General features: G+C 34.5%; 1 protein-coding gene across 2 annotated transcripts; it reads left to right on the top strand.

Moving 5' to 3' along the window:
• Nucleotides 1-3,024: 3,024 nt before the first annotated feature.
• Nucleotides 3,025-10,110, top strand: LOC112502662 (shaggy-related protein kinase eta). Of its 2 annotated transcripts, none has more exons than XM_025106634.1 (12): nt 3,025-3,209; nt 4,129-4,221; nt 4,617-4,676; nt 4,758-5,030; nt 5,114-5,188; nt 5,282-5,338; nt 5,679-5,819; nt 5,908-5,958; nt 6,028-6,123; nt 7,632-7,715; nt 7,977-8,078; nt 9,465-10,110. In XM_025106634.1, the coding sequence occupies exons 1-12, from the start codon at nt 3,195-3,197 to the stop codon at nt 9,567-9,569; spliced, it is 1,152 nt and encodes a 383-aa protein (XP_024962402.1). In that variant the 5' UTR covers nt 3,025-3,194; the 3' UTR covers nt 9,570-10,110. The 2 variants fall into 2 exon arrangements, with proteins under 2 accessions (XP_024962402.1, XP_024962403.1); XM_025106635.1 differs by lacking the exon at nt 3,025-3,209 and adding an exon at nt 3,255-3,373.
• The last annotated feature ends 2,440 nt before the right edge of the window (nt 10,111-12,550 follow it).

The following is a 12,550-nucleotide window of genomic DNA, read 5'->3' as shown; positions in this document are numbered from 1 at the left end:
GTTGAGCATGTTGATGAACCATTGCTTCGAATGGCTCGACAAAGAGAGTTTGCACATTTCAATCGAATATGGCAACCATAATTGAGACATTAGAACGCATAGACTTGAGTTATGAGTTGTTGAAGAGGGATCACACCATCATAATAAAGATGAAACTGATGATAATATGTGATGCGGATAATGATTTTGCTGAAAGAGGATTACCAAGAGATCGAGGTCGAGGAGGTCAAGGTTTTCGGGAATTCGATGATCAATGATCTTGAAGATAGAAATTTTGGAAGCATTAAGCATAAGATTCTCATTTTCAAGGAAAAACATATCCAAATGAATACTTACAATAGAAAAAACAATTGGAACTCATACTTTATTGTCGTCACTTTAGTGATGAGAAAAAAGTTAAATAGGTGGTTACTTAATTTTTGGATTATGCCAAAACATGGTGGGATCACTTGGTGACGAGTAGAAGGAGAAACTTGGAGTATCCAACTGATACGTTGTATGATCTCAAATCGTTAATGAGAAAGCGTGTGATTAAACATTTCATTGGGAGCTTGTCAAAAACTCCAAGTTCTTAAACAAGGAAGTAGGAGCGTCGATGATTTTCTACAAAGAGATGGAGATGATCCATGACTAGGGTTGATATGTCACAATGGCATGGTTCTGGCGGGCTTAAATAAGAAGATATTCGAACAGGTGGATCTGCAACATTATGACTACTTTAATGAAATGGTTTACATTGCTATAAGGTGGAGAAGTAACTCTAAGGAAGAGGATCAACAAAGTATGTTTCCAAACCCTTTTCTAACTCTAATAATACTTGGAAAGGGGATAAAAAAAGCTTATTTGGAGGAAAGAAATATGAGTACTTATGATGCTGCCAAAGAAAAGACAGGTTCTACTTCCAAGGAGAGGGCCAGAGCCTGAGGGGTAAAATAGGGATATGAAGTGTTGGAAGTGCCTATGGGTAGGTCATTAGCAAGGATTGTCCTAATAAGAGAAACTATGATCATACAAAAGGAGCGGGGGAATGTTATGTCATGGTCTAAACAACATGAAGATGAATTTAAATATCATGAAGTATGTAATCCGATTACCATTCATCCAGAACTGATAAGAAGATCTCGATCCAAGAACCTACAACAAGCTTATTCATGGAGGTTTCACATCAATTTAGCTGCTTTTCATTCAGGAAAATGTTTTAAAAAGTTCAAAACATCTTAGTAATTGCCTAGAGCATGGGAACCAAACTCTAAGTCAGCCTCTGTAATCCAAAAATGATAAAACATAGGCACTGGTTTTCTATAACCTATTTCCATCATCATCGTCGTATATAACTCATGAGCAACAAATTCATCAGTATCCACCAAATCAACGTACTGAATATTATCATTACGTACACCCTCCTTTGAGACTTCGTAAAAGCTCCACCATGATGGATCTTCAATGTGATTGAAGTAGAATAATAATAATATGTGGTTTACATTTAAAATAGTAAATAACAAATTAAAATCCTAACTTAGATAGAAAATCAAATCTTTTAAAAATATATCAAAACCCATCATTTATGTACATACCATATATTTTGAGATAATCGGTTGTAACCGAGATTTCACACAGTTGCCATATAGTTCAACCAAATGTTTACTTGCTTCCAATGTTCATGACTTGCTTTAAAGAATGATCATGATGATCAAGAGAGGTTCTCACTGTCGATTACAGTGTAGGATAAGTAATTGAAGAGTTTCTTGTAACCCATGTTAAAAAGCCTTATTAAATAGGGGGAAAGACAAAGAAAAGTTAAAAAACTGATTTGCACCTTATATGAGTGGCATGTGATGGGGCTAATAATGGCTAACGTAATGGTGTTCAATGGAGGGATTATGATGTTAGAGATCACCGCTGTAGATAGTATGTTTTAAAAAAAAAAATGCAAATTTAGAGCAAACTACATGGACCAGCAATGTAATTCACTCATTCACAATATATCATAAATTCTATTATATATTTTTAACAATCATTTAATTTATCAGTTAGTTTTAATTAATCCATCGATTAACTTGTGAATAAACAAGAAATTATTAATTAATATTTATCATAATATTTAATTTATTTATAAATAATTAAGAGAATGTTTGGTTAGAAGTATTAAACAGTAATCAATAGATTTGATAATAAAAAAAAAACTGTTTGATTTTATATAGTACTAGAAGAGTACTCACGTAATGCAGCAGCGAGACACATCTTGATTTTAATGTTCTATTTTATTACTTGTCTATGTCAATGTTATAATACGATTTTATGTATTTTTAAGAAAGCAATAATGACTTTATTTTTGAATAAAATATAAATTTAAAGATATCATAAAATTTTGAAAAAAAATATATATTAATGTTAATATCAAATTAACTATTTAAAAGTTTTCATTTTTTATGTAATTTCTTTAAATTTTTTTATTATAATTTAATTTAAGTTTAATAATGAAATAATTTATTTTTGGTTTAATAATATAACATTTTATAAAGATAATAATTAAGTATTCTGTTAGAACTCAATGATTATCTTAATTATATTTTAGATTTTTTATATTTAAAATAAGATGTTTATTCTGTATTTGATCATGTTTATCTGCAGTTAGTTACACAAATTCAGATATGGAGCTTTAATAAGTTGTACTTACGCACAATCTACTTGTAATATTGAATTTTAAGTAATATACATTAATAAATAGCATTTTAAGCATAAAAATAAATTTTTGTCAAATACTTTATAATATAAAATATAGATAATCAATTTATTTTTGCCGAAACCAATTATTTTCAAACATGAGCCAATGAGTCGTGAGTCAAAATGTGACGCGGTACACCTTTTTATACTTGATATATAAGCCCAACACAAAAGTTTTCCATGACTTGCCCTTGATAACCCACTCAAAGAGCCCATCTTACACAACGATAAACGGGCATTTTCGTAATTTCAGGGCTATAATAAAACCTAATGTATGGGACCTAGTAATATTCTTCCTCACTCTATCTCAAGACACACCAAATGAGAGAGGAGCTGTAATCACATGGAGCTGTTTGTCTGATGGGGCCTCTCTCTCTCTCTCTCTCTCTCTCTCTCTACCAATTATGAACTAAAAAATTAAAGAAAAAAGGAAAAAATTTCTTTACCATTTTGATCGTCTGAACAAAGAAATGGCTGATGATAAGGTATAAACATCTTTCTGTACAATTCTTTGTTTTTGTAGGAAATTCTTCTATTTTTGTTATGATCTGTTGTAAAGTTATGATTCTATGTTCTTCCGATTTTGAGAAAATTTAAGGAAATGAAGAAAGGAAACCCTCTTGTATTCTAGCTCAAAGAATCGAAATAGGTTACTGATTTTGGAATTTTTTGGAGTTGTTAAATTAGGGCAAGATTTCGGTTACTTTTGTTATATAGATGTGAAACTCTTGCAGCAGCTTAACATGAAGTGGACTAGGGTTCATTAATTAGGGTTTCAGGGTCTCTGATATTGCGATTTCTATTTGGTTTGCGACGATCTAGTTAAATTTTTATTAGATCAATGATATATTATATGGATTTGATTTGTCTGCTTTTCTGATTCCTAAAGTTTCTCGCATGAGCACCATCTGCATTTTTGGATTATGCTTCTCTAGTAATCTGGTTACGTTAAATTTGTTGAGCTGATCTGATATTATGCCTTATTTATTTTCTTTTTAGATTACTTAAAATCATCAACAAGTATCTTGTTTTGGCTGTTCTTTTATCTTTCCAAAACCATGTTTGAGACATGACTTGGTCAAAACTCATCCTAGTTTGACTCTGTTTGAATTGGGATTCAATCTCTTGTAGTAACCATTGAAATTAGAGATCCATCTATGTTTTTCTTTTCCAATTGTTTGATAAATATAATTCCATTATACATGATAAAATTATGATGGAGAAGTTGGAAAAACAGAAGAAATTAACATGATGATGATGATGATACACTTCATGGGTGAAAAAGAACCTTTAACTGTAACGTTGAGAACAAAGTAGATAAAACAACGGTTAATATGGCATTTATTTCCCATGAATGTTGGTAATAAGTGCATGTCCAACATATTTGCTTGATAAATGGTGCAGGAAATGTCCACCCAGGTTGTTGATGGAAATGGAGCTGAAACCGGTCACATCATATCCACCACAATCGGAGGCAAGAATGGAGAACCAAAGCAGGTATGCCACAATATTTGTTCAGTTTCTATCTGGACCTACACTGAATTTGTCACTTAGAAATTCTTTAGGTGAAGATTTAATAATTGCATGCATACTTGATAATTTCATATGCATGCATACTTGATAATTTCATATGCATGCCCTTTCCTGAGCTTATACTTATTTGGACTCTAGATGGGTTGTTGTTCAAGTATAGGATCCAGCAACCTAGTGATTCACCTCTTTATGTTTGCTTTTGCATCTCAGTTCCGTAATTTGGTTTGGTTTCATTTCTAACCTACCCCAACTAGACTGGATAGAAAGCTAGGCTTGTTGCTGTTGTTTTTGTTTTAGTAATTGGTTCAAGTTCATTAACTTTCACCAGCCATTTACTTGTGCGATGATCCTCCATGCAGACCGTTAGTTACATGGCCGAGCGTGTTGTTGGGGCTGGATCATTTGGAATAGTTTTCCAGGTATATAATTGCTTTTGCTCCTCATATGGCCGTATAAACTTGAATTCTACATCTCATTTCGTCTGATTTTTTTCACTCTAGGCAAAATGTCTAGAGACTGGGGAAACCGTGGCTATAAAAAAGGTTTTGCAAGACAGAAGATACAAGAATCGTGAGTTGCAGTTAATGCGAACAATGGATCATCCGAATGTGGTTTCTTTGAAGCACTGTTTCTATTCAACGACAAGCAAGGATGAGCTTTTTCTGAACCTAGTGATGGAATATGTCCCAGAGACAATTTTTCGTGTTTTAAAGCATCACAGTGATGCACGTCAAAGGATGCCTCTCATTTATGTGAAACTGTACACATATCAAGTTAGTTCTGTTCTTTCGTCCAAAGGGTTCATATCATATTTGTTTCCTCTGTTTAAAGAATTAACATGCGAGTATCATTCCAGATTTTTAGGGGGCTGGCATACATGCATATGGTTACTGGAGTATGCCACAGGGACTTGAAGCCTCAGAATGTCCTGGTGTGAACACATCTTAGTTCTTACTAGAGTCTTCTCTTTTGGCATGCCGTTTTAAATCATTTGTCCTCATTTGTTTTAGTTGTCGTTCCACAGGTTGATCCTCTTACTCACCAAGTGAAGATTTGTGATTTTGGAAGTGCAAAAATGCTAGTATGTTTACTTTTTGATACTCTAACCTTTGTCACTGATTCTGGGATCTGTATAGATTTTCATTAATAGGATGTCATTTAGTTACTGAAAGGTCTTTGTATGGTACCTGGTGATAGATTATTTAGCAATGGAAGCCATAATTTTTCTAGTCTCAACTCTTCAAGAGCGATTATCAATGGTAGCAATCGCCAACGTCTATGATATGTGTGTTTTAGTTTTTAAATTTCTTAATTTTCTAATATAGAAGTTCTTTTTGTCATTTTTATATTGTTGAACTATATATATGCAGCATTTCACAATAAAAGTTCATATATTCACCATATAATTTTGCTGTCATCAGGTGAGGGGAGAAGCAAATATATCGTATATTTGCTCTCGATTTTATCGGGCACCAGAACTTATTTTTGGTGCTACAGAGTATACAACTTCAATTGATATATGGTCGGCTGGTTGCATTCTTGCTGAACTTCTTCTTGGGCAGGTCAGCAGCTCAAACTGTTAAAGCTTTGTGAAATTCTTCATTTGAAAACCTCACTATACTGAATTTCTATTGTCTTGTGAATTTTTAGCCACTATTTCCTGGAGAAAATGCAGTGGATCAGCTTGTAGAGATTATTAAGGTTTGGTTTTGTTATCTAAACATGGTCAACCATGTTATAAGTTTTTAGCTTCTTACATTCAATTATCAGGTCCTGGGCACACCAACTCGAGAAGAACTTCGCTGTATGAATCCAAACTATACTGATTTTAGGTTTCCGCAAGTAAAGGCTCACCCTTGGCACAAGGTATAACTCTGTTCTGTTTATTACTCTAGTCCCACTGTAGCGTATGTGATGATGATTCCAATCTGCCTTGTACTCTGGGAGGATGAAGTCCTCTTCTGGACTTAGATTTTACTTCATTACTGTCACATATGCCAGCCATTTTTTCCCCGTGTTCAAGTGATCTGTTTTGTGACCGTTCCACCCTTGGCATGTTAATTATGCTCCTAGAGTGAGCAAGTAGATGCACTGAGCTATTGATGTATGTTCCTCAAATCTATGTGGAGAGAACTATATGTTTTATGATTCTTGGAACAAAAGCCAGCATAAGCATAAGACAAAAGGGCATCTCTTAAGCATTTACAAGACACTTATCAATGGTGATCAAATCAGTATTGAATCTTCAGTAGGAAGTGAGAGATTTCACCTATTGATTGTAGTGCAGAAATTATAGCTCTTGCTCTCTGATTTTTTACCATCTTACTTCTCCAAGATGGTGCATAAGGTCATTTTTCCAAGTAGAATTTGGGTCTCAATCATTGTCGATGTCAAAATGTTCCTTTCAGCTGTCAGGCAGTCACTTGTGTAATAAGTGTAGCTGTATAGTGGATGATACTCAATTACCCATACAGTTCTAAAACTGTTGTTCTGACCAGGATATCTAGGGCACTGTTCTTTATTTCTAATTTGTAAGCCAGAAATTAAGCAAATATATGAAACTAATATAATGATGCCTTATCATGTCATATCACATCAAAGGAGTAGAACTGATGACAATGTCCAAGTAGATGATAAGAGGTGTAAGAATGTCATGATTTTTAGTGAATGCTCTTTTTAAGTTTGCAGTTACTGTGTTGGCCTAGTGTTGTGGTTTCAGATGGCTGCTTTAATTATAAGGATTGGGCTGCTGGAGGTGTGTGTGTGTGTATGTGTGCTGTTTTTTTTTTTTTTTTTTTTTTTTTGTGGGGGGGTTGAGGTGATGAAAATATCAGGAAAAAGCAAGGAGCAATATATTGCATGCATGATGGTTAGTCCTAAAGAATCAGGCTTGTTATTATCCAGCTAGACCCCACTTCCCTGCCATACATATAAATACTACACCAACATATGTAGGCCAATAAGTTTCTGACGGTGTTTGACATGCATGATAATTGCAGGCTGGCGATAATAATATTAGGAAAAAGCTAGGAGCAATAGAATACATGCATGATAATTTGGTTTTATTGAAGAAAGTCTTAAAAGGATCAGATTTGTTATGATCTAGCCAGCCCCCACTGCTCTGACATACTCATAAATACTACCTCAACATGTAGGCGAATACATTCCCAACGGTGTATTCAACACACACCCATGAAATCCGTTCAGGCATCATTTTCGAACAGGAGATCAATTTCTTAATTTTCTTTACTTAAATGGGTTTGGCTATGGAAGTATCTAATAAAAAAAATTGTTACCATAGCTTCACTGCAGGAAATTTTGGTTTATATTGGTTGAAATGTGCCAAATCTAATTGGCCATTGGTCTTGTGTCAGGTATTTCATAAGCGGATGCCTCCTGAAGCAATTGATCTTACGTCACGGCTCCTGCAGTACTCTCCAAGTCTTCGTTGCAATGCTGTGAGTTTTACTAATCCACACTTTTCATGGATCTCAAGTTTCAAACTGTCTATTTCTGTAAATAATATCTATGGTCACAATTTTTTCTTCTATGGTGGCTGATGTCCCTACTAAAGCTGCACTTGCTATAAATGTTATGTCTCTTACCTTTTCCTTTTTGTGCAAGTAGAGTCCATATCATGGTCAATGATCTTATCATTGGTCTTATTCCATGTATCTATGTGTTTACTCTTTTTTCTTACTAACCTTCTTATAATACAGCTTGAAGCCATAGCACATCCTTTCTTTGACGAGATTCGGCAACCTAATGCTCGATTACCAAACGGTCGACAATTACCACCTCTATTCAACTTCAAACAGGAGGTACATTTTTAGATGCCATGAATCTTGAGGCTTGAAACATGCCTTCCAGCTATTGTACCAATTTTTAGATACTGATATGAAAGTGTAAAAAAACCACTAGGGCAGCGTTTCGGAAAATGAATCCCAGGTCTAGATTTGTATTTGAAGCCTAATTAATCTTTGTTTCGAAATAATTTTGATGAACTCAATTCCGAGGCGTGCAATTGTAACTTCCAACATACGTAAAGTGGCTTCATCATGTGTTTAAAAGTAACGCATAGGGATGGAGTTGATTTTCTTGAAATGCCATGATGCTCTCATCTACTGAATTATATTTCAAAATGTAGGCTAATTCTAAGATGATCATCCATGGGGAAATTGCTAAAATACTAATGATGCACTTCCTACAATTTGTCCTAATTATTTGCAACTTTCCCTCTTCAGAAAACTCTTTTTTGGATAAAGGCTTTACTTTACCTCATTAAAGTTAAGTTGATGACCCACTTTTTGGACCACTTGTTTGGATAATTGGAATGACATACCACTTTTGCCCCCATTTGTCTAGAAGGAATCATATTAATGGTAAGGACTGGCATGGAAAGTAATCATTGTAAATAAGCAAAGTGAAGTGAATAGTTTAATTGTTTAGGAGGGACAGATTAAATATAAACATTGGCTTCAGCTTCCTCTAGATATGGCCGATATGGGTAGGTTTTTATGACAAATGGAGTGGCACAAATTTTAGATTAAAATCTGTTACTAAGTGGAACTATCATCTTCATAACTCCTAAAAGAAGCCAACAATTTAGAAGGTTTCCAATTTCATATATATTTTTTTTATATTTACTTTGATAGCAAGATATTCGAAATCTTTGTCCTTGAAATGTTTTCTGTATCATGCTTTCTGACTGGATATACCTTGCCTTCCCAAGAGAGAATATTATTCATGTCCTACATATATGCCTTGTGTGGATGATATTGTGTTAATGAAAGGGTGAACCTACTTCCTCGTCTTGTAGAAAAAAAAAAAGATGGTGTGTTTAGGTATATGACCTTAAATGAGTATGAAGCCATTTTTTCTTTAATAGGTCAGGAGGTTATGGATTTAATTAAAATCCCATTTAAGGTTATATACCTAAATGACCAAATACCAAGATTTGAATACTTAAAAAACATAATGGTTCTTTAGAGAGAGGGTTAGAATTAAATACACATTACATGCAAGATGCTTTAGTCGAAGAATTGCTGCTTGTTACTTGTCGAGTGTTTTCATGGAAACAATTGCTTTACTCTCTGTGGGTAGAGAAGGTCAGGTCTGCATACCTCCCACCCTAGCCCCACCTTTAGGTGAGCTCGTTTGGTTTATTTTGTCGGGTTTTACTAAATCATATTTATTGTCGACTCCAGTTGTCTGCAGCATCACCAGAGCTTGTGAATAGGCTAATTCCAGATCATGTGAAGAGGCAAATTGGTGTACAGATTATACCACAACCTGCTGCTGTTGGGACATAAAAGAGGAGATGATGTGGTGTGGAATTATGCCAAGTGATTTGCAAAGAGGGTTGTAATCAGCCGCATCATATCTTGTTTCACGACAACTAAGGTGGCCGGCCATTTGCCATTCTACTACCGTTACTGTATTCTCTCTATCTCTACCTCTATCTCTACCTCTATCTCTATCTCTATCTCTATCTCTATCTCTATCGGCCAACAGGAGAAAGAAAAAGGAAGGAGAAGCTGTGTAATTTGTTTTTATAGTATGAAAAGCGTCAAGGATAGCTAGAAAGACCGACCGATCAACCCGGAAATAGAAGCCAGAAGGAAAGAGTGGCTGTTTTAAGGGTTTTATACTTGTGTTCTCTCTTCTATAAGTATGGATGACTGACCCACTATGTTTTGTTGTAGCTCTTTATGTTTTAAGTTGGTTTGTGTAAATGATAGAGTTGGAGCCTATGATTTTGTTGTCTATATTTGTAATGCTATCATTACCAAATCCTGTTTATCATCATATTTCACTCTACTTTCGTATGTGAACCAGACAGGATTGGCGAGATTGAGGTAGGCAGGTGAATGAATTATGAAAGGTTTTAATTCAGTATTAATTTTGTCCTCTCAAAATCCACTCGGTTATGGTCCTATAGTTTATTGTCGTGTCAAATATGGTATACGCATGATTGCAAGCCAAAAAATTTCCAACCTTAGCCATTTGGACTTATGATCCTAACCTAACTAGGACTAGGACTAGGACGATGCAAACAAAGTTGTTGATTGATTCAATTGGTCTTGCCCTTTGGTCACTTTGCTAGCCCGTAAATTACAATGTGGATCCCAACTTTTGCTCTAACCAAGTACTTGTTTGTTTGTTATTTTATTTTCATCTGTTAATTACTATTTATGTCTGATTCAGTTAGACATTTGATAATTCAAACTTTTTGTTTTTGACTTTTTTTTCAGACCTCTTATCTCTTAAAGTCCTCTCGAAAAAAAATGGTAACCAGATCTCTTATTTTCTTCTTAATCACTCAATACAATCGTGTTCTAAACCCTCGCCTCCGGTTATCTCAAGAAGATATCGACCCAAATCAAGTGCAAAGCCAATGGATCACTAAATCAATCTTAATCATGTGGTTCGTCTCTCCAAGTCAACCTCTAAAACGGTTTCGTTCCTGTGGTTTGTCCCTGTAATATCTTGTTTCCTGAGATCATATAATTGAGGGTTGTTTGTTTTAAAAAAAATAAATGCCATCTAACATTTAAGTCGTCCTACCCTAAATTTTGACTCATTTTCAATTAAGAAAAATTGAACAATTTAAAACGCATTTAGATCAGAGAAAACATTTCGTCAACCAAACGACTCCTTTAGATTTTGACTTTTGATGATTAGGAATTATGAGAATTTATTAAATTATAACCGGCCATTGATAGATTGGCCCCAACTTGTTAAAGGAAGTTTTGTACCGACTAGTTACGGGCCAGGCTTCAAATGATAGGTTAAAGGGACCCATCAGTTTCTTTTCTTAAAGTTTTTATGTCACATGGTTTGTTGCGATTGGCCAAAGGCATGTCATAAGATTCACAATATCTAAAAATGTACCTCATGTTTGACGTCGAGTAGATGCGGTAATTGTCGACCGTTTGGTAATCAAGCGTTAGGTTGTCGAATAACGTCAAAGAAATGATGTGCTATAGCTTCAAGTTGTATGGTAAGAAGCTTAGCAAGAAAAACAAATAAATTTTGAAAGATATAAAATGTAGTAAGATCAATGGAAAGAACATCTACCATAATATGGACAACATGGTTGTTTATTTGAACTTGTATCACTTCTTACTAAGTAAGTAAACACTTATTGGCTATTGCAGTTGTTTACCGGTTAGATATGACGGTCTTATTGTGCCATTTTACTGAACAATAGTCTCTACCCTATAAGTGCGAGTAGTGACTCTTACTTGATAAGAAATCCTTATAATATGCTATTTTAATGACTGAATACCAATCATATCAAGTAAGATAAGTGAGGGTCCAGTAAGCACTTACTCGCTTTGTGTTGGTAAATGGTCCCTACATAAACAAAAAGAAGGTAAGAGACAACAAACCCAAGAGGGTGTCTTTACAAAAACAATTGCTTTACCTTTTACGATAGAACTGCATACATCACCTCTACTAGACTTTGCTTGGAGTAAGATATGTTGAGTTTGTTTTGGTTTCAGACACAAGAAACTTAGCTTGTGGAGCTTTAAGTAGGTCCTTCAGCCACCATAGAACAATAATTTGTGATCACGTCTATATATTGTTGACAGACTGAAACTTGAGATCCATGAAATAAATGTCCACAATGATCAATTGCTTCAGTAGGTATCTGCTTAACGAATTACTCCTCCGTCCAAAATAAATGAAGAATGTGCGACTGTTACACTTTTTAATTAACTAATTGACAATTATACCCCTTAATAATTAACAGATGGAACCATTAATTTCTTTCATCTCATAATTAAAGGTAGAAGTGGAAAGCATATACTTATTTTGGAACGGAAGGAGTACAAAACAAGACCAATGGCCAAATTAGAATCGATATCTTTCTATAGAAATAAGCCAGAATTTCATACGGTTCAGATATGCTTGAATTTTAACCAGCCAAAACAGTTCCATATAGTGGACCCCAAGTATCCAAATTTCTATTTTAGTTTGTATCATAATAAATGCCCATTTTTAAGAGTAAATGTCTACTTACCAATTCTACTTTTAATTATGAAATTAATAGATTCATTACACCTATAATATATTAAGGGTAAAGTCCTATGTGTTGATCCTCTCTCTCATTGATTTGATGATAATCCCTTTTTCCTTTCGATGTATTTTAGTTTCTGTATTTTCAGTTCCAGCGATCAATACACTGAGCATGTTCAGTGATCGCTGAAGAACTCGCTTTGTAAATCTTTCAGAGACAACGATACTTCAAGAAAACAACACTCACACCAAAGATCCTTCAGCAAAC

This window comes from Cynara cardunculus, unplaced genomic scaffold, assembly GCF_001531365.2.
Source record: "Cynara cardunculus var. scolymus isolate 2C unplaced genomic scaffold, CcrdV1 Un_Scaffold_1726, whole genome shotgun sequence".
NCBI lineage: Eukaryota > Viridiplantae > Streptophyta > Magnoliopsida > Asterales > Asteraceae > Cynara > Cynara cardunculus.
This window is presented reverse-complemented; position numbering and strand designations above follow the sequence as displayed.